This window comes from Poromitra crassiceps (genome assembly GCF_964638095.1).
Source record: "Poromitra crassiceps genome assembly, contig: HAP1_SCAFFOLD_377, whole genome shotgun sequence".
Classification (NCBI taxonomy): domain Eukaryota; kingdom Metazoa; phylum Chordata; class Actinopteri; order Beryciformes; family Melamphaidae; genus Poromitra; species Poromitra crassiceps.
Window position 1 is genome coordinate 108,767 of NW_028152027.1, and position 22,232 is coordinate 130,998.

Consider the following 22,232-nt stretch of genomic DNA (forward strand, 5'->3'; position numbering starts at 1 on the left):
TCACGCACCTGCCCAGCTTCATCATCCTCCCCCTCCCAGCCCTGCTCATCCCCAGTTGGGCTCTGTCACGCACCTGCCCTGCTTCATCATCCTCCCCCCAGTCCTGCTCATCCCCAGTCGGGCTCCAGTTCCGCCCAACAGGAGCCAACACAACATCCTGGCTCTGGGAGGCTGCTCTTCACTCACTGGTCAGCTGGAACGAGGAAATACAATCAGAACAATAAACGCATTCAAAGACATATAATGACAGGGGCATGCATTGAACTGGGACTGGAACTAGAATATCCAATAGAAGTGGATGAGAGTTGCATGTACATTTTTCATATATTTAAACAAATAAATACTTCCTGACAAACTGACAATCAAGAAAGTTCAGTATCTGTAATGCAGTTTACACCAAGGATGTGCCAATGACTCATGAGACGAAAGCGCTTTAGAATCATTGCAGGGAAAGGTTACAGACTGTTAACTGGCCAGTCCCATCTCGACTCCAGCCAGCTGACGCCATCGCCAGCAATTCATCTTGTCAAGTCGCAGGTGCTTCACTGGAGGGGGGCTTTAACTCATTGATACCTGATGCAGCATTTGTGTGTGTATCCCTTTAAGACCGCGAACCGCGTGACGCGGTTCGCAGTCTTAAAGGGATACACACACAAATGAGGGATATACACGCAAATGCTGCATCAGGTATCAATGGGTTAAACAGACGGTTGCTATTTGTGTTCTTGAATGTTGTGTAGGTTTCAATACAACTACCAAGGGCTTTTTGTCATGCCAGATCCTGTCATTTCTGTTCTTCCCGATGTGTCATCCAGGTTTCCACTTTAGCCACAGCAGAGGGCGCTGTTTCCCCGCAGGCAAAGACAAGACAAAAAAAAAAAACTCGCTATTGAAAACTACACAACATTCAAGAACACAAATAGTAGCCCATTTCGATGGACAACAACCGTGCGTTTAAGGCAGGTATACTGTTTTACTGGGATTGCTACATGTATGAAAAAGTAGTGCTATGGAGCCCGCAGTGGAATTCGTGGGTGCTCAGCTGAGACGCTGAGACTAGGAAACGAAGGTGGCGGGCTCAGTTCTGGGGTTTAGGACTGATCCTATCTACTGTCCTTTAAGTTTTGTTTTTGTTTTCATTTTGGGACTATCAATCATTTTTTAAGAGCAGGTGTCACTTTTTTTCTCCAAATGGTGGATATCTAACTTTGGAAGAAAAAAACAACATATCCGTAGTGGATTATCTTATGCACAGGGAAATGTAAAAACTGGTGTCAAGAAATACTAAAAAGCCTCAAACAAAATAACCTCTGTGTGTGAGAGTTCATGCATGCTCTTTGCTCAGGCTAGAGTGTGTAAAAGCTGCAATAAACCATCTACTTCTGTGTAATAATATGGACACACACACACACACACACACACACACACACACACACACACACACACACACACACACACACACACACACACACACACACACACACACACACCTACACACTGTGATATCTGTGTTTATAGTAATGAGGACGGCTGAAATGATCTCTCATGAACCAAAGGTAATCTAGGGCAGCAGGAGTGTCATTGCTCGATGGACTTTGTAAGCCGCCAGTTTCACAATCAAACTTTCCCGTCAACAAAATCAACGAATCATATTCATTCTAAATGTCAGTAGGCTATATGCTGCCAAGTGATAGCCTATCAAAACAGTGATTTGCTCGTCGTGACAAATATCTGCAATGAGTGCCTGATTGTCTGCGAGCAGTTTGTAAAAGACCACCTAAATGACCAACTTCGCAACCTCATATAGATCTGCATGATTGTGCTGGTTTGTTGGGGAAGGGGGGGCAGCCTGGGGCTTATTCAGCAGCCTGGGGCTTATTCAGCAGCCTGGGGCTTATTCAGCAGCCTGGGGCTTGCGTTTAAACTTTATAGGACACAATCTCCCAAAAGGCATTTTGAAGGTTCGTAAACACGATGACAACTTGAAGTGTCCTGTTTTTGGCTGAGCCGAGATGAAGCTCGCAGGCAGCTCTGAGCTGACGGGTCAGCAGCACAGCAGCGCTGCTGCGGAACGTTGTGTTGAGGTATCTTCAACCTCAACAACAACAACACAACATTGACTATGAACATCGATGAATGCAACTTTACAAGCGGAGGGGCTGCATCGCGTCAACGAGACGTATCGTACGTGGGGGGAAAAGCCGCAGAAAGAAGTGTTAGAACTTACCGTCTGTTTAGCGTTTGCTTGGGAAGACTTGACTGACCACAGAGAGCGGAGGAGGGGAGGGGCGGTCACTGGCGGTGGGCGGGGCTTAGCGGACTGCATAACGGTAAAGAAAAAAAGTTATAGGCTACTTTTTTTCTTTTTTTTTTACCCGCTGTGTTCTGAGTCTGTTTTCACTTTCTCTGAGAATTCCACAGCGTCATTTGTTGTTGTTGTGTTATTAGGTTAGGACTTTTAGGACATTTTTGTTTACTACTTTGAGCTTATTTGAATGTCAATGCAGATGTTTCTGATGAGAGAGCCTGGTGACGCGAGGTTATGTTTTGACAGATGTTGACAGACAGCCGCCGCCTGCCAGAGTCACAATCCTGACTCAAACAGAGTGAGGAGAGGAGAGGGAGGAGGGACTATAGAAGAGAGACCAAAACCAAAACCCCCGGCAGTCTGAATAACACACTTCAGACAGGCGACACGTGCACGGACGGTGTGCTAGAGAGGATTAAGCCTACTACAGGTCATAATAAGAAAGAGAGTTTTTTATTCTAATTTTTCCTCTTATAGGTTTTGATGATGTGGGCTATCATACTGATCGCCTTTTCCTGTGCCTTCGTCGCCCAGGAGACATCATCACATGAAATTGTAAGTTCTTCTTCTTCTTCTTCTTCTTCTTCTTCTTCTTCTTCTTCTTCTTCTGCTTCTTCTTCTTCTTCTTCTTCTTCTTCTTCTTCTTCTTCTTCTTCTTCTTCTTCTTCTTCTTCTGTGATGTAATTTTTAGCAGATTATACGTTATTTAAATGGTCTTTATTGCGATTTAATTTCAGGAGATGACCTGTGATGAACGATACGGTATGTTCTAAAAATATTACCATTATTTGCACATTCATTTAATAGGTGATATTATTGATGATGTTGAACATCTTAGTTAAAATTGGCTAAGTGGTGTCTGTGGCATCTGTCTGTGGGTCAGTCACGATTGTGATGTCATCAGCGATGTCATCAGTAATGTCATCATGATGTCACTTGAGCAAGAGGAGGTGATGCATCAGTCTCCACTCCACCCTAGGAATCAAGTGCGCGTAGGGCGCGAGGTTCTTACTTCAACATTAAATTTGGATCATATCTTCGTGGTCTGAAAAATGTGAAACATTCAGTGATAAACATTGTGGTCGCTGGTCGGTATTTCCCACCCTGACAAGAATACACCAAGGGTGTTTCCCATTTCCACTAAAACTCAGAATGAAATTCCGTTAGGATCAGCAGCTCTTTAAGGCGACTGATACATTGCCTTAGAATGAATAATAATATTAATAACAATAATAATAATAAAAATAATAAATAAATAATAATTTAGAAAAACCATTGTGCAAACAGCAAAGAAAAGGTTTCACAGATTGTTTGATCAGAGAGAAACCTCTGTCAGAAGTTGTTGACACTGACTGGCCGATATGATATATATGATATTTTTATTTTTTATTATAATTAACTATTACGTGATCTACAAGCATATAAATATATGCCAGTCAATATTGTACTGAGACAGTTCCCTGGGATTGCAATAGGCTACTTATGATCTCACTTTTATCAACTTTATTACTTTGCAAGGCTTCCCAGGCATGTGTAGGACCCCTGAACACATGTGTAGGACCCCTGAACACATGTGTAGGACCCCTGAACATGTGTAGGACCCCTGAACATAGTATATTAATATAGGCATGGCTTTAATTAACTAAGCAGCCAAGTCTTTTTAAACCTATCACCCTTAGGAGTGCCTCAGGTGTCTTCTATAACTGAACATAGTATATTTGAATAATAATTCATAATTTAATCATTGTAATAACAAAATAGTTTCTTTGTGACTCGTTGCCATTGCTGCTGTTTGTTTCCAGAGTCTCCCTATAGCGATACCTCTCCATCTATTCTGAAGGAGTTAAAGATGGAGCTGGTGACAGAGGATGGAGGTGACAAGCTCAACATCAGCTGGGCTATCAACGTTGATGGTAGGGAGACATACATGAAAGGTCAATGTTGAATGAATAATCCCTCATTCATCTGTCACCATCTCTTCATCCATTCATTTGATAATGTATGTTTGGTTGTCAGTCAATACATTAATCAATCATCTCTAGATGATCACATAATTGTGTTACATCATATATCCATGTTGTCCTTGGTTCCCCTCTATTTAGCTGCAATAGAAGGTTATGTTGTTAGTCAACCTGTCTGATTAATTAAGGTATACAAATTATGATTTATGATTAAGTTATGAATAACATTATAGTCTTTAAATGTGCACTACACACAAGGCTGGATGTTTGAAGGCCAGTACCGATATTTTGGAAGTTGCCAATAGGTGATATTCATCATCCTTGTGCACAAAAAAATCATGTTTCCCAGAATTGTATTGTAGCCTATCTATTGTACTGTATTGTATTGTATTGTATTGTATTGTATTGTATTGTATTGCACATATGAACAAGCCCAGTCACTTTCTGTCTCTCTGCAGTTAGTGTTGAATATCTGACAGCCACTCAGATCGAAATTGCTGGAGAACAACCACTGCACTGTGTATACGACCCACCTTTATCCAAGGCAAACCTCACTGGATTGAAGGAGGTACAGCTACCTACAGATAATATAATGGCAGTTATTACTAGTGTTTTGATACTTACAATGTACAAGATGAGCCAAAGTAGCTGACACTATTCTTTTGAGCCTAGAGTGGTCATGTAAGAAAGAAGTGCTGTGGCGGGGGGGGGGCAGATTAATAAGAGCTAGAGGGGATTTACTGACCATTACTGACAAAAATACTAAAGCTGAGAATCTACTCATCTGTGATTTTCATATAAATAAATATAAGTTTTTCGGATTGATAAAATACATGTATACTGTAGGTGTTTCAAAATATATGCATATCATGAAAGATATAGCATTGTCTGTTCTAAACAGCTGTCTTGTCCCGCAGTTTGTTTGGAATAAACAGAAGAACTGGGTAGAACTGGGTATAGTGCCACCTACAAAAATAGCACAAGAAATATCAAATAAGAGCAATGACTATTGGGAAACATTTTTGTTTTCCAAAAAGGGTATATGGAATATGGAATGAAAAGCTATATGCTTCAGTAGCTAAGCAGTACAGTGAACCAGTTTTGAGAAATGTTCTACAGTAGATTTTGAAATGTGATGACTTTGGCAACTGCGATGATTCAATTTGTCCACAGCAATTATGATGCGTTATCAAAATTAGTTTGCAAATGATATATTGATTTAAATATTCGACAAGCAGTGCAGCCAAAGAAGCCGAGACACATTGCTGGTACAGTAGATGGCACAATGGATTCATAATAGGCTTATGAGCAATAGTTATAGGTTTTGTTTTTGTTACATCTAAGTGTGTATACATCTTTATATTTGTTGGGAATTAGAATTGTTTGAATTCTAACAGTTCTGTAATGTGCATTTGTTTTATGCTTGTGTGTCTGAGACTTTATTTGTTAGAGTTAAACCTAAACTAATGACAATGATTGTTATGTTTTTAAATCCAGGTGTGGTTTCATTATTTAGTGGCTGCAACGCCTGGCCACAATGTAGTCGATGGAGCCAATCTCCCTTTGCCTCCCAAGGGGAGTGGCTTGCCTTACATTTCGTCTGTAGAACTCTGGATACATCCTCCAAAACAAAACAGTAAGTTTATTTTGGATTTACCACCTTTTGTGATTCTCGCTTGAAATGATATCACGTGTAGAGCTGTTACAAAAGTAGACATATTTCTCTGGCAAAATGACAGCATGTGTGATTCTTACACAAGAGGATTAGGGACATGTGAAAAATGTTGAGTTCTGAAATTAATCTCACAATTGTGAGTATAAAGTAAGAATTGACTTGTCACTTGTCATTTTGCCTTCATATACCACCTTAAAGATGTTTAGCATACCAGTGCCTGGCATCATCTTTTTCCAGCACCACCTCATCTACATGACCTTGCTTTACTTTGAGATACGGTACCAACACACAAGACCCAAACAAAATAGAAAATCAGTTTGTGAAAGATCTTCTTATAATAATAAAAAATAAAATAAAAATAATACTGAATGGATTTGTTTCGTTTGGAGTTGTTTGGATTTTTTAGTCATACAGTCAGTATGCTGGTAGTCATACAGTCACTATGATGGTAGTCATAGTCAGTATGCTGGTAGTCATACAGTCAGTATGCTGGTAGTCATACAGTCACTATGATGGTAGTCATAGTCAGTATGCTGGTAGTCATACAGTCAGTATGCTGGTAGTCATACAGTCACTATGATGGTAGTCATAGTCAGTATGCTGGTAGTCATACAGTCAGTATGCTGGTAGTCATACAGTCACTATGATGGTAGTCATAGTCAGTATGCTGGTAGTCATACAGTCAGTATGCTGGTAGTCATACAGTCACTATGATGGTAGTCATAGTCAGTATGCTGGTAGTCATACAGTCAGTATGCTGGTAGTCATAGTCAGTATGCTGGTAGTCATACAGTCACTATGATGGTAGTCATACATTCAGTATGCTGGTAGTCATACTAGGGATGTTCATTTTGAAAATTTTCCAAAATCGATAATCGGTGAGAATTAACGATCAATTATCGATTATCGATTTTATTAATACTTAGAAAATTTTCAATATATATATATATATTTTTTTTTTTTTTTTTTTTTTTTTTAACAAAATGAATGCCTATGGCAGAAAATACGAAAGACAACGTGTTCTCCTCAATGAACTCTTTATTTCAATGTGTCTCCTCTTCAACACTGCTGTCCCCGGCGCATGCCGGTGTGAATTTCTCATGTTTAAAACAGTTTTGTTGGCACAAAGGCCCATGCCCAGCCAGAAAACTAGAGACTATATGAAGCTCCACCTCACGTTAGTCGGCTGTGCAATGGAGTGGGGCGAGGAGGAACGAATTCCACCCAAACCTAGTCCAAAAAAAAAAAAAAAAAAAAAAAATTAATAATTAAAAAATCGATCCAAATGCCACAGGATCGATTCCAATCCTTAACGATCGATTATCGATTTTCGATAATTGATGAACATCCCTAAGTCATACAGTCACTATGATGGTAGTCATAGTCAGTATGCTGGTAGTCATACAGTCACTATGATGGTAGTCATAGTCAGTATGCTGGTAGTCATAGTCAGTATGCTGGTAGTCATAGTCAGTATGCTGGTAGTCATACAGTCAGTATGCTGGTAGTCATACAGGCAGTATGCTAGTAGTCATACAGTATGATATGCCATTCCCGCTGTGTGTCTGTGCTTTGTGGAGACATTGAAATGTAATGTGTAGTCATTGGTGGAATCAGCCAACAACACAAAGAGCTGAATCTGAATTCCGAGATTAATCTCAAAACCCAAATATTGTTTCACATGTGGCCCTGCTGAAGTAAAATTCTGTTCCCACTTGCTCCCTCCATACAGCAGGTCAGAGATCAGTTGCTGGGGTCAGGCAGGGTCACCGGGGCTTGAACCCTCCAGTTCAGGGATGCCACCATCATACCCAAGAGTTAAAAATAAAACGTGACTTTAACAACCACATATCTGGTACAGGGCTGGCCCACAGTGTGTGTTCAATTCATGCACTGAAGCTAAATTAGCCAATTTTCCCACTAACGTTACTTAAATACCAGATGTATGTATGATTTTGTGCCTTGGTATGGGGAACACTGCACCTCACAGTTGAGTCAAAGTCGCCCTCTAGAGGCCATCTGATGAAGCGCATCATCTCACAAAGCGACAGGTGTCTGTCTGCCTGCCTACCTGACAATTTGCCTCGTAGTGCCATTGACTTAATTAATTATATACTAGGCTTGTTTGTGCTGATCAAATCTGTCATTATCGACCATGAAAGTAGATGGATACAAAATATGTTTGTGTTTTTCTGTATGTAAGATGGGAAATCCAGGGCCTTGCTGAGCATAGCAATGACCTGCTTCACTTTCACTGAACTGTGATCACTACCTCAGTCCGTTGAGGGTCTTAAGGGTGTGTTGGTAATTGATAGGATTTGAACCAGCAACCCTCTGGTCATAAGTTTCTCTTCTGCTGTTGACATATAGCAGGCAGCATGATGTGACTATAATGAAATGTCTCAACCATCTACTTTTCTCTTTTGTCAGCAACAGCAGTTGAACCAAAATCTACAGGTGAGCAATCCTATCTGGGTGTGTGTGTGTGTGTGTGTGTGTGTGTGTGTGTGTGTGTGTGTGTGTGTGTGTGTGTGTGTGTGTGTGTGTGTGTGTGTGTGTGTGTGTGTGTGTGTGTGTGTGTGTGTCTGTGTGCGTTTCTGAGAGCGAGTTAGCATACAGCATAGCCTTCAGAGATAAAAGTGTTTAATCGTATTACTGACTAGCTGCTATGCTAGCACCCTCTCACTTACTCTTTATTTTTTTCTCTCCAGTTGAGATGAGGTCTACTGAGATTGCTGAGGACCTACAGCCAGGTAGGACTACACAGTTACATACAGATTAAGTTTTATTTCTAATAATTCATGAGATGACTCCCTATGGGACCAGATCCTTTCTGGGCCCTAGAGACAGAAGCAAAAAAAAATCTCTAACAAATATCCCATATTTTGGGGTTGGAGGAATAACATTTTCTCCCTCTGCCACTAGGGGCGTTAGCCCCGCCTTATACAGTATATAAGGGTGGAGGAGTGGGCACGCGCCCTTCTCTGCATTCTTCTCACCCAGAAGGAGCACATCAGCCATGTTGCTAGCTAGCTCCACTGTTCACAGGTTAGGGTTAGAACTGAACTCAGGACTGGCCTAGCTAGCTCCACTGTTCACAGGTTCGGGTTAGAACTGAACTCAGAACTGGTCTAGCTAGCTCAACTGTTCACAGGTTAGGGTTAGAACTGAACTCAGAACTGGCCTAGCCAGCTCAACTGTTCACAGGTTAGGGCTAGAACTGAACTCAGAACTGGTCTAGCTAGCTCAACTGTTCACAGGTTAGGGTTAGAACTGAACTCAGAACTGGTCTAGCTAGCTCAACTGTTCACAGGTTAGGGTTAGAACTGAACTCAGAACTGGTCTAGCTAGCTCCACTGTTCACAGGTTAGGGTTAGAACTGAACTCAGGACTGGCCTAGCTAGCTCAACTGTTCACAGGTTAGGGTTAGAACTGAACTCAGAACTGGTCTAGCTAGCTCAACTGTTCACAGGTTAGGGTTAGAACTGAACTCAGAACTGGTCTAGCTAGCTCAACTGTTCACAGGTTAGGGTTAGAACTGAACTCAGAACTGGTCTAGCTAGCTCAACTGTTCACAGGTTAGGGTTAGAACTGAACTCAGAACTGGTCTAGCTAGCTCAACTGTTCACCGGTTAGGGTTAGAACTGAACTCAGAACTGGTAGCTAGCTCAACTGTTCACCGGTTAGGGTTAGAACTGAACTCAGAACTGGTCTAGCTAGCTCAACTGTTCACCGGTTAGGGTTAGAACTGAACTCAGAACTGGTCTAGCTAGCTCCACTGTTCACAGGTTAGGGTTAGAACTGAACTCAGAACTGGTCTAGCTAGCTCCACTGTTCACAGGTTAGGGTTAGAACTGAACTCAGAACTGGTCTAGCTTAGGGTTAGAACTGAACTCAGAACTGGTCTAGCGGTTAGGGTTAGAATTGAACTCAGAACTGGTCTAGCTTAGGGTTAGAACTGAACTCAGAACTGATCTAGTGGTTAGGGTTAGAAGAACTGAACTCAGAACTGGTCTAGCGGTTAGGGTTAGAACTGAACTCAGAACTGGTCTAGCTTAGGGTTAGAACTGAACTCAGAACTGGTCTAGCTAGCTCCACTGTTAACAGGTTAGGGTTAGAACTGAACTCAGAACTGGTCTAGCTTAGGGTTAGAACTGAACTCAGAACTGGTCTAGCTTAGGGTTAGAACTGAACTCAGAACTGGTCTAGCTAGCTCAACTGTTCACAGGTTAGGGTTAGAACTGAACTCAGAACTGGTCTAGCGGTTAGGGTTAGAACTGAACTCAGAACTGGTCTAGCGGTTAGGGTTAGAACTGAACTCAGAACTGGTCTAGCGGTTAGGGTTAGAACTGAACTCAGAACTGGTCTAGCGGTTAGGTTAGGGTTAGTTAGTGACAGAGCCTACACCTCTCTCAACGTTAGAGAAAACTATCCCTCGATGAAAGAAGCCACTTCTCGTCACACGTCTTCAGCTCGAGTCACCCAGCAACAAGCCAGTCACCACCCCCCAACCCCCCCAACCCCCCCTTCCCTTCATGTGGGAGCGATGAGCTGTCTGGCATAAGGGAGCTCCCACATCCCACAAATGATTAGAAATACAACTTTAAGGATATTAATATATATATATATAAATTTAGAACACGGCTCTCTTGAATACTCGATTCTGATTGGTCAATCAACAAGATTCACCGGTCATTATTTCTCGACAACCGACCGCTGCTCTGCCACACCTGGATTAATCAGTTGGTAAGAGCATTTTGTCTGCAGACACTACTAATTAGGCCAACCAGTTGCAGCTGTGGTGTCTTGTGTGCCAATTACGAATGAAACCGCTTTGTCGTTGAAAACGCTATTAAAAAATCTATTTGAATAATTATTTTTGTCAGATTACTGAAATAATTTAGTTGTAGGCCGTGTTCTAAGCGGGATAATGTATAGTGAGCCGGTGATTACTGGAAATAATGACCTTCAGGTGAATGATTAAGCCCTCCGCTGCGCGTCGGGCTCAATCAATCACCTGTCGGTCATTATTTCGCCAGTAATCACCGGCTCACAATACATTATCCCTTACATATATAATATATATGAATATAACCCCGGTTTGAAGAATAATAGTGAGATGACACATCAACCCTTCTTGCTAGGATGGGCGAGAAGAATCCTCATCAAGAATGGCACAAGCTCGCCCCCTAGCGGCGGATGAACAAAAGGTTATTCCTCAAGACCACAAATATGGAATATTTGATGTACAAAAAATATCGCTTCTGAATGGGGCCCAGAAATGATTTGGGCCCATCGTGAGTCATCTCCCTCTTATTATTCATAAAACCTGGGTTATATTCATAACCTTAAGTTATTTTAAGTTGGCAGATATTAGGTGCTAGGACAAATTTGAAATGTTGATATGCTAAAATATTATGATTAATCAATTGTCACCCTAAATTGTTAGATTTTTTTTGTAGAAATGTAGTTTAATTATATTCACATTTGTAAACAAAAAGTAATGTATGAGATTATTGTGAAGTAAAACAAGACATGTGGCACATTTTGTGTGTGTGTGCGTGTGTGTGTGTGTGTGTGTGTGTGTGTGTGTGTGTGTGTGTGTGTGTGTGCGTGCGTGCGTGTGTGTGTGCATGTCTGTCCGTCTGTCTGTCTGTCTGTCTGTCTGTCTGTGTCTGTCTGTGTGTCTCTCTGTCTATCCAGTCACGGAAGAGTCTCGGAACCTGTTCACCACGGTAGCGGTGCCCATTCTTGGAGTGCTGGTCGGTTTGATGCTGCTGACTTCCTGCTTCATAATCTGTAAATACAACACTTTTTTTAAGAGATGTCGTCCATTCATGAAACAATGTCAATTGTCAGTTGTCTCTCTGTTTGGTTATTTCCTCAGGATGAATCTTCATCACAGCAACGGTCTCACTTTCAACATGCTCTCTTCCTCCCTAGATAAAGGCTGTGGAGCAAACTTGAGCTTCCTTGGTTTCACCAGGCTGCCTACATCTCCCGCGGTGCCTGTGTCGGTGTTGCTGGTGTACCCCGCTGAGGAGCCGTTCTTCCAGAGGGCTGTGGTAGCGCTGGCTGAGTTCCTGCAGTGGCACGGGGGCTGCAGCGTGGCCGTGGACGTGTGGCAGCAGGGGAAGATAGCCAAGCTGGGGCCCATGCGCTGGCTGGCCGAAGAGGCCAAGGCGGACCGGGTGATTGTCATCGGCCCACAGGTACGGCCAGGGGGGGGCGAAAACAACGGGTTACATGTACGTATTATAATAAGAAACAGAATCTGAGACACATGCTTGTGAATTAGGGCTAAGCTTCTAGCTTCTCGCAAAGTGCACGGGCAGTTGAGCAGCTCTGCGCGCTTCACGCTCTGCGCGCTTCACGCTCTGCGCGCATCGCAGATGTGAAGTTCAGTAATGGTGACATACAAATAAACTTGATGTGACGTGATTCATGGAACAAGAAGACAGTAATCACATTATACTGTATAAAAAAAGTGGTTATTATTTAAGGATAAGTTTGGCGATGACATCATTTCTATCCAAAGCCTGAAAAGCAGAAGCACCACATTTACACTCAGTGGATTGAGTTACTAAACTCCACCTGACTAAACTCCACCTAACTAAACTCCACCTGACTAAACTCTACCTGACTAAACTCCACCTGACCGTCCAAAACTACATCACTGCATCAGGAACCACCTTTTACCCCACAGCGCTCTGTGCTGCGACAAAGACAAATACTTCTGTGCTTTATTGATTAGCAAAAGCAATTTTTTCAGATTGATTCAGATTTGGATATGGTTTGATATGGTTTGATATGGTTTAATATGGTGTTGTGTTGCATTTTGCTGCAAAGCTGAACTTATAAGCAAAGTCTGCACAAGCGGCCATCAAGTAACAAAGGGGAGCAATTAGTACATACATGAGTTGAGACTATGATTTTGAAGTCCAAATCCTCTCCTCTCCTCTCTTCTCTTCTCTTCTCTTCTCTTCTCTTCTCCTCTCCTCTCGCAGCCCAGCCACTGTCCTCCCCGCCACGGCTTGTCGGGACACTCCGTCCCAGCAGCGGCCCGTGACCTCTACCCTCTGATCCTCAACATGGTGGGGAGCCACGCGAGGAACCCCGGGGAGCTGGCCAAGTTCTGGGCAGTGCAGCTAGGCGAGCGGCAGGACAAGGGGCTTGGGAGCCTGCCGGTGGAGCTGAGGGCCTGTAGGAGGTTTTGTTTGATGAAGGACTTGAATAAGCTGTGCAGGGACCTCCACGCCCAGAGGCAGGAGGAGTCTGGGACCAAGTCAGGACTGAAGTTCAGAGCGGGGATTGCATACAGTGAAAAGAATACAGTGAAGTTGAGAGACGCTGTAGGGGAGCTACACCCGCTGAAGACCGCCATCAACAGTCTCTGAAAAACTATCATGAACACACTCAGTGGTCGCAGGCGCGTATTATGTTACCGTGATGTTTTCCAAGTCATCCTGCTGTCACATCCTTACTCAGTCCCTCCTTCAGGACTAACCTCTTTTTATATATATATATATATATATATATATATATATATATATATATATATATATATATATATATATATATCACGCTAGAAATGAGCATGCGATATTCCTACAAAAAAAAGTTTGTTATTATTGTTATTAGAAAAGTAAACAGCAATTAAATTGAATTCAAATTAAAAGTTATGACTGATCATTTTCTCTGATCTCTTGATGCAGTTTTGATTTATACAAATGTATTGATTTGTATTCTTTATATTGTATTTCCTAAATGTGTTTCTAAATGTAAACTGTAAAGTGTGTTTGAGTGCTGTGAGTTGGGTTATCAAAATAACACATGTGGGCTGGTCGTATCACATGGTTGTCGCGTTAAAGCAATGGGCCTTTTTCACAACAGCCATTTTGTGTCTAAAATGCAGGGTAAAGTTAACACAGGTGCAACCAAAACATTAAAGATCCCAGCACAGGAACACCTAAATGGATTGGAAGTTGCAAACCCTCATGTTTTGGTTGCATCTGTGTTTACTCTGCCTTTTAGACAAAAACATGGCTGCTGTGAAAAGGGTGTTACATGAGGCCAAATCAGGAGTCACAGCACGGAATGGATAAAGTGCTCCTCTGGCGCCCTCTAATGTCCACCTGTATGACTTGAGTTTCATTTCCGAGAAAACAATAGTTGACTCGTTTCATTTCAGCTCCACAGTCTATATAGCCTAAAGTAACCTTGCTTGCAAGATGGATCCTCGCAAGATCAAAAGAGATTCCATCGATGTAATCCAGTCGGACTGGTTTAGTGAAACCTAATGTGAAGCTAACCCGTCCATCTGGCAGCGTCAGGTTACATATAAAGCCCTAGCCTTCAGAAACGGCTCATTCAGTTCAAACTTCAAACCAACTGTCGTCATGGATTTTGGTGCTGGTGCGTATTTGACATTTAATATGTAGCCTATAGGCATAGCTAGCAGGTGTCTTAATGTTCATAATGCTTGATATTTGTCATCGCAGCTTGTGTTTGATGGGCCAGCTGAACATGTAACGTTAATTGTAACACAATTTGTAAAGTGATTCTCATTTTGTTTTCCTCTTGTGTTTTTTTTTTTTTTTTTTTTTTTTTTTCCCCCCCCCGATTTTTTATCCCATTTTTATCCCCCATTAGTGGTCATTTTGGTTTCAATCCTGGTTGCTACTCCATCCTCTGCCGATCTTGGGAGAGCCGAGACTGGCTCCATGCTTCCTCCGATACATGGGCAGTCACAAGGCCGCTTCTCTTGTGGTTTAGTCGTCGCCGACACTGCATGTGCAGGTAAAGTCATGGAAAGTCATCCAGGAATCAGTTGATAATATACTGATATTAAGTGTTTAAAGGGACAGCTCACCCTAAAATCCTAAATACATATTTCCCCCCTCACCTGCAGTGCTATTATCCATCTAGGTTGTTTTGTGTTAGTTGTATATTATACATAGCCTACCTTTAATATTCCTATTATAGTGGCTATTCCGTTCTTAATTATAGCCACTGCCCCAGCAATAGACGAGTTGTTTTTAATGCACCTTGCTTGTAGATCCAGGCACCATGATGCAGATGCTGAAATAAACTCAAAAATATCCTACCAAAACGTAGGCCAGCAGGATAATGTCAAGTGCATAATGTGTGTAAAAGAGAGAAAATATATGATAGAGATGATATAAGATGATACTATGATGAGATGGTTAAACCTGTTTGCTCTCATCTAAAGCCAGGATTCCATTGCCCCAGCAAACTTCCCTTTGTTAGCTGACACCACACCCCAGTTACTATGGCTGTGGCCAAGCTGCCAATCAAAATCAATGAACTAGAACTAGAACAAAAACATGGGAAGTGTTGAAATTATAATTAGTATTCTTTAAATAAAACATAAATGCTGTTTTGGCTCCTACACCTAGTAACCCTATAATATTCCTATAGCAATCCTATAATATTCCTATAGCAATCCTATAATATTCCTATAGCAATCCTATAATATTCCTATAGCAATCCTATAATATTCTATTATAAAATCTATTAAGTTACAGTAGCATGTCAGTCACAATGCAATTTTTCTTCATCAGTCTTCCCACTCCAGTAACCTCAGCTCAATAAAATCAATCACAGTCAGTGTCAAGTCCTCCTATTTTGGCAACAGTCTGAAATTATTTGCAGCAACTGACTATTAAATCTTGAAGTGCTATGAAGCTACAACCTTATCTGACCAATTTTACATGATGACCCAATAGACCCTTCTCACGGGGGCCATTTTGTGTCGAAATCGCAGGGTAAACACAGGTGCAGGCAAAACACTAATGAGGGTTTCCAACTTCCAATCATGGAAATTGGAAACCCTCATTAGTGTGTTGCTTGCACCTGTGTTTACCCTGCCATTACGACACAAAATGGCCCCCGTGAGAAGGGTCTATAGACTACTTCACCCATCTGCCATGTTGCTCTTCCCCCTCTCCAGTAGGGGCAGTGGCCCTGGCCCCTGTTGCCCTGGGGGCCTTAGGTTTCACCTCAACTGGAATAGCAGGAACTTCCATCGCTTCCTGGATGATGTCGGTTGTTGCGAGTGCCAGCGGAGGAGGAGTGGGAGCAGGAAGTGTGGTGGCTGGTTTGCAATCAGCAGGTAAGAGCAATGGCTGAAAATGTTCAACATATTTGATCCAGTTCTGTCAGTTATCATAGTGGTGAGACGATGAAACCAATAGAATGATAGAAGAGTTGTTTTTAATGCACCTTGCTTGTAGATCCAGGCACCATGATGCAGATGCTGAAATAAACTCAAAAATATCCTACCAAAACGTTGTAGGCCAGCAGGATAATGTCAAGTGCATAATGTGTGTAAAAGAGAGAAAATATATGATAGAGATGATATAAGATGATACTATGATGAGATGGTTAAACCTGTTTGCTCTCATCTAAAGCCAGGACTCCATTGCCCCAGCAAACTTCCCTTTGTTAGCTGACACCACACCCCAGTTACTATGGGTGTGGCCAAGCTGCCAATCAAAATCAATGAACTAGAACCAGAACAAAAATATGGGAAGTGTTGAAATTATAATTAGTATTGTTTAAATAAAACATAAATGCTGTTTTGGCTCCTACACCTAGTAACCCTATAATATTCCTATAGCAATCCTATAATATTCCTATAGCACTACATTCATCCTAGATGTTCATTCATTCGTTTCTTAAAATCTATTAAGTTACAGTAGCATGTCAGTCACAATGCAATTTTTCTTCATCAGTCTTCCCACTCCAGTAACCTCAGATCAATAAAATCAATCACAGTCAGTGTCAAGTCCTCCTGTTTTGGCAACAGTCTGAAATTATTTGCAGCGACTGACTATTAAATCTTGAAGTGCTATGAAGCTACAACCTTATCTACCTTACTTCACCCATCTGCCATGTTGCTCTTCCCCCTCTCCAGTAGGTGCAGTGATCCTGGCCCCTGTTGCCCTGGGGGCCTTAGGTTTCACCTCAGCTGGAATAGCAGCAGGTTCCATCGGTTCCGGAATGATGTCAGCTGCTGCGAGTGCCAGCGGAGGAGGAGTGGTAGCAGGAGGTTTGGTGGCTGGTTTGCAATCAGCAGGTAAGAGCAATGGCTGAAAATGTTCAACATATTTGATCCAGTTCTGTCAGTTATCATAGTGGTGAGACGATGAAACCAATAGAATGATAATTAAAGGGACAATAAGTAGCCTACTCCATGATCTGACTGGGTTTGGCTTCAAGTTTCTGTTCCAAAACAGACGACGGGCTGGAGAGATGAGTTTTGAAAACCATCAAACTCAGCACCTGGCGAAGCAATCATTGAGACATTGGCATGTATTACATTACAATCAGCCCCAAGCACATAATGGTCATAGGCTTAAATAAATCTTACTTATTGCATCTTGAATTTACAGGTTTATTCAAGATGACTGGTGGAATGAACTCCCAACCAGGATGTGATGTTAGCACTGTTGAAGATCCTAATCTCTGTTATGTTATGGGTAATCTCACTGTAGGTGCGGCGGGTCTGTCAACAGCTGCCACAGCAGCTGGTGGAAGGAAGTCCCAACCAGGATGTGAATGTGATGAGCAGTCACAAGGCCGCTTCTCTTGGGGTTTAGTCGCCGCCGGCACTGCAGGTGCAGGTAAAGTCATGGAAAGTCATCCAGGAATCAGTTGATAATATACTGATATTAAGTGTTTAAAGGGACAGCTCACCCTAAAATCCTAAATACATATTTCCCCCCTCACCTGTAGTGCTATTATCCATCTAGATTGTTTTGTGTTAGTTGTATATTATACATACCGTTAATATTCCTATTATAGTGGCTATTCCGTTCTTAATTATAGCCACTGCCCCAGCAATAGAAGAGTTGTTTTTAACGCACCGTGCTTGTAGATCCAGGCACCATGATGCAGATGCTGAAATAAACTCAAAAATATCCTACCAAAACGTTGTAGGCCAGCAGGATAATGTCAAGTGCATAATGTGTGTAAAAGAGAGAAAATATATGATAGAGATGATATAAGATGATACTATGATGAGATGGTTAAAAAACTGTGTTTGCTCTCATCTAAAGCCAGGATTCCATTGCCCCAGCAAACTTCCCTTTGTTAGCTGACACCACACCCCAGTTACTATGGGTGTGGCCAAGCTGCCAATCAAAATCAATGAACTAGAACCAGAACAAAAATATGGGAATGTTGAAATTATAATTAGTATTGTTTAAATAAAACATAAATGCTGTTTTGGCTCCTACACCTAGTAACCCTATAATATTCCTATAGTAATCCAATCATATTCTTATAGTATTCCTATAATATTCCAATAGTACTCCATTCCTACAGTAAACCTATCATATTCCTACCATATTCCTACAGTAAACCTATCATATTCCTACAGTAAACCTATCATATTCCTACAGTAAACCTATCATATTCCTACAGTAAACCTATCATATTCCTACAGTAAACCTATAATATTCCTACAGTAAACCTATCATATTCCTACAGTAAACCTATAATATTCCTACAGTAAACCTATCATATTCCTACAGTAAACCTATAATATTCCTACAGTAAACCTATCATATTCCTACAGTAAACCTATCATATTCCTACAGTAAACCTATAATATTCCTACAGTAAACCTATAATATTCCTACAGTAAACCTATCATATTCCTACAGTAAACCTATCATATTCCTACAGTAAACCTATCATATTCCTACAGTAAACCTATAATATTCCTACAGTAAACCTATAATATTCCTACAGTAAACATATCATATTCCTACAGTAAACCTATAATATTCCTACAGTAAACCTATCATATTCCTACAGTAAACCTATCATATTCCTACAGTAAACCTATAATATTCCTATAGCAATCCTATAATATTCCTATAGTACTACATTAATCCTAGATGTTCATTCATTCGTTTCTTAAAATCTATTAAGTTACAGTAGCATGTCAGTGACAATGCAATTTTTCTTCATCAGTCTTCCCACTCCAGTAACCTCAGCTCAATAAAATCAATCACTTAAGAAATTCTCTGAGGTCTGGGATCCGTTTCTGGCCTATTTGGACGAGGTTAGAGGTGACTGATGACTCGCCTGGTTGACTTTTAATGGACCCCTTGCGCGGGATCCCACTCGCATTTCCTGCAAGTACACTGACACTTCACGTGGCTGGTATCACCATGTATGTTGATATGTTGATATATGTATGTTTTTGTTTTTGTCTTTGTTTGAGCCTGTTGTTTTGTTTTGTCCTGAAAATTGTAAAATAAAATATTTTTATTATTTAATAATATAAAAAAAAATCACAGTCAGTGTCAAGTCCTCCTGTTTTGGCAACAGTTTGAAATTATTTGCAGCGACTGACTATTAAATCTTGAAGTGCTATGAAGCTACAACCTTATCTGACCAATTTTACATGATGACCCAATTTACATGTACCTTACTTCAGGGCCGCTGGAAGTCATTTGAAGCAGGGGGTGCTGGGAGGAAGGGACTCTCGGTGGGGCCCGCAAGGGCCCCGCCGAAAAAAATGTTGACGTTTTTTTTTTACATTTCTTTGCCATATTTAGAGGAATCTCTCATTTTAAATTAACATTAGGATACTGTTGTGATGTAATTATTCAGTATTTTCTCCTTTTCTCACTCATTCAGAGCAAAGAGGGAGATATATAGCATGATGATAATGCTCTATATCTCCCTATTTGCTCTGAATACACCAGTATTGCCACACATGACACAGACTTAACATGATAGAAATATTATCAGCAAACTTAATGACTAGACTAATTATTCTGATCTGAATGGCATATATCAAGAAACATTGACTCCTCTCTTTGCTGTATAGTGGGAGGTGCATTTTTGAGTAGGTGATTAAAATAGCATGTCAAGTTCACATTTCTTTATTGCCAGATTAAACAATTCGTATTGGTTGTTGGTTGGTTCAACACAACATGTGCGTGCATGCGCACTTCTTCTTCTCTAGCCTACAAGCATGTAACTTCCTTGATTGTTATTGTTGATAATTCTATTTAAATAGGCTACATTTTCATTTCCCAAAACATTCTTAAACAAGAAAGGAACATAGTGCACTTTTTTTTGGGGGGGGGGGGGAATCTAGGGGGTGCTGCAGCACCTGCAGCACCCCTACTTCCCGCGGGCCTGCCTTACTTCACCCATCTGCCATGTTGCTCTTCCCCCTCTCCAGTAGGGGCAGTGGTCCTGGCCCCTTTTGTCCTGGGGGCCTTAGGTTTCACCTCAGCTGGAATAGCAGCAGGTTCCATCGGTTCCGGAATCATGTCGGCTGCTGCGAGTGCCAGTGGAGGAGGAGTGGTAGCAGGAGGTTTGGTGGCTGGTTTGCAATCAGCAGGTAAGAGCAATGGCTGAAAATGTTCAACATATTTGATCCAGTTCTGTCAGTTATCATAGTGGTGAGACGATGAAACCAATAGAATGATAATTAAAGGGACAATAAGTAGCCTACTCCATGATCTGACTGGGGTTGGTTTCAAGTTTCTGTTCCAAAACAGACGACGGGCTGGAGAGATGAGTTTTGAAAACCATCAAACTCAGCACCTGGCGAAGCAATCATTGAGACATTGGCATTGATTACATTACAATCAGCCCCAGGCACATAATGGTCATAGGCTTAAATAAATCTGACTTATTGCATCTTTAATTTACAAGTTTATTCAAGATGACTGGTGGAAGGAAGTCTCAACCAGGATGTGATGTTAGCACTGTTGAAGATCCTAATCTCTGTTATGTTATGGGTATCTCACTGTAGGTGCGGCGGGTCTGTCAACAGCTGCCACGGCAGTTGTGGCCGCCGTTGGAGCTGCTGTTGGAGCTGCTGGAGCTGCGTCTGTTTAACCCACGAACGAATGACATTTAATTTACAATTGATGTTCGTTCAGTTACTAAAACACATGTCAGGACGTTTAAAAGTGTCCTTGTGTAATAAATCTGAGTAACCCGAGTTGAATTTACTTTTTATTTCTTTGCTAAACATTCAGCCTAAAATTTGCTTTCAATAACCCATTTTGACGACACATTATTATGTCGTTTTGACACCATGTAACTAAAGGTTACAAAGCTGAGGGCAATTAAAACATAAATGTTATTTTCTTGCAAGGTGAAACAGTTCTTAAATTTTGTGAAATTTGAAGAAAATCTAATTAAAATGCATTTGAAAAGCTGTTTCTTGCTTAGCCTACATTATTATTCATCATTTGTTCATAGTAGACAAATCCAGTGAGAACCCAGATTATTTGATATCAAATAGCATATAATGCCCTATGTGTCACACTGTCTGCAATGCTCGTGTTTCTCAAAATGTTACACTTCAGTTTCAGATCGACTTACAAAAAGTTAATTCTAATGTAGGATGAATTTCCACCAAATGTACAGAGAATATTGTTTCCAGAGGTTGTTTTCCCACCTCAAAACTAGGGATGGGCGCGAGTACTCGGGTACTCGGGTACTCGTTCATAACGTCAGTACTCGAGTAACGTTTCCGCTGTCCGGGTACTCGCCCCACCCCCCACCCCTTTAAAAATGGTCTAAATCTACGCATGCATCGTTATGTGGATCTGGCAGCATGAACTGCACGGGCGTCAAGTCAGCCAGAATGTACAAGTACAGTACGCTTTGTTGATTTCAAAATAAAAGGCTTATTGTAACGCAAGTTGTAACCTTATTTATTTTGAGTAATGCATTACAGCCATAGTTTCACGCCATATAACATCACAACGAGTATTTTGATACAAGGTTTGCTGCTTCGTTCGTTGAAATACCCTTTTCTCCTCCAACGTGCATAAATAAGCTATTTACTTTTGTTCAAGTAAAATTATTTTGAAAGTTTTAACCGGAAGTTTTCCAGCTCATCCCGAAAATGGTGGCTGAAGATATGCTCCCGAAGGAGACAGATGCACGCTTCTTCATAGCGCACGCCCGATACAACTCATTCAAAACTTTGCAGTAGTTTACTGACTACACTGTCGTTTCCCATAACGTTAGTCACAAGAAATGTGGAGAAAGAATCGCTTTTTGGGAGACAATCGTTTCATGGTGATCACTATTTAGCTGCAGCTGTAACGTTAATCACACTGGTCAGTGGTCAGTTTTCACTTTTTGGCAGAACACCGGACCTTGTAATCCGTGGATTTACGTTAGTGTAAGTAAAATGGATGATACTGGACAATGGACATGTATTGGAATTGAGCCTTCGCTTGTTTCACAACAATATTGTCCGCTCCGAAGCGCT

At 41.3% G+C, this 22,232-nt stretch overlaps 3 protein-coding genes across 4 annotated transcripts in view; 2 read left to right on the forward strand and 1 right to left on the reverse strand.

Moving 5' to 3' along the window:
- LOC310771143 (choline dehydrogenase, mitochondrial-like) overlaps nt 1–121 on the reverse strand; it is a gene marked incomplete at its 3' end in the record, with an annotated part of 18,246 nt that extends 18,125 nt beyond the window's left edge. Inside the window, exon 1 of the mRNA XM_083663808.1 lies at nt 74–121. Coding sequence (XP_083519934.1) covers nt 74–111 — 38 coding nt within the window. The 5' untranslated portion in view covers nt 112–121. The remainder of the gene's footprint in view (nt 1–73) is intronic.
- The window catches only part of LOC310771144 (uncharacterized protein), a 17,565-nt gene extending 4,119 nt beyond the window's left edge, over nt 1–13,446 (forward strand). The window contains exons 2-11 of one of the 2 annotated variants that reach the window (XM_083663810.1): nt 2,786–2,863; nt 3,046–3,070; nt 4,111–4,221; nt 4,728–4,837; nt 5,767–5,905; nt 8,375–8,401; nt 8,656–8,697; nt 11,648–11,743; nt 11,888–12,156; nt 12,952–13,446. In XM_083663810.1, coding sequence (XP_083519936.1) covers nt 2,792–2,863; nt 3,046–3,070; nt 4,111–4,221; nt 4,728–4,837; nt 5,767–5,905; nt 8,375–8,401; nt 8,656–8,697; nt 11,648–11,743; nt 11,888–12,156; nt 12,952–13,341 — 1,281 coding nt within the window. In that variant the 5' untranslated portion in view covers nt 2,786–2,791 and the 3' untranslated portion in view covers nt 13,342–13,446. Of the gene's footprint in view, nt 1–2,721; nt 2,864–3,045; nt 3,071–4,110; nt 4,222–4,727; nt 4,838–5,766; nt 5,906–8,374; nt 8,402–8,655; nt 8,698–11,647; nt 11,744–11,887; nt 12,157–12,951 lie in introns of those variants that run through there. The other variant, XM_083663809.1, reaches the window with a different exon arrangement.
- A 783-nt stretch (nt 13,447–14,229) lies between these two features.
- On the forward strand, nt 14,230–21,166 carry LOC310771140 (uncharacterized protein). The gene is made up of 7 exons (XM_083663805.1): nt 14,230–14,359; nt 14,597–14,743; nt 15,918–16,079; nt 16,884–17,045; nt 17,464–17,592; nt 20,175–20,336; nt 20,754–21,166. Exons 1-7 carry the CDS (start codon nt 14,344–14,346, stop codon nt 20,837–20,839), a joined length of 864 nt encoding a protein of 287 aa, XP_083519931.1. The 5' UTR covers nt 14,230–14,343; the 3' UTR covers nt 20,840–21,166.
- Nucleotides 21,167–22,232: the final 1,066 nt, after the last annotated feature.

Bases quoted from the DNA above. Each gene is read 5' to 3' on its own strand.
- LOC310771140 (XM_083663805.1), top strand. The intron at 16,080-16,883 runs GTAAGAGCAATG...CCCCCTCTCCAG, and splicing joins GGCTGGTTTGCAATCAGCAG to TAGGTGCAGTGATCCTGGCC. The intron at 20,337-20,753 runs GTAAGAGCAATG...ATCTCACTGTAG, and splicing joins GGCTGGTTTGCAATCAGCAG to GTGCGGCGGGTCTGTCAACA.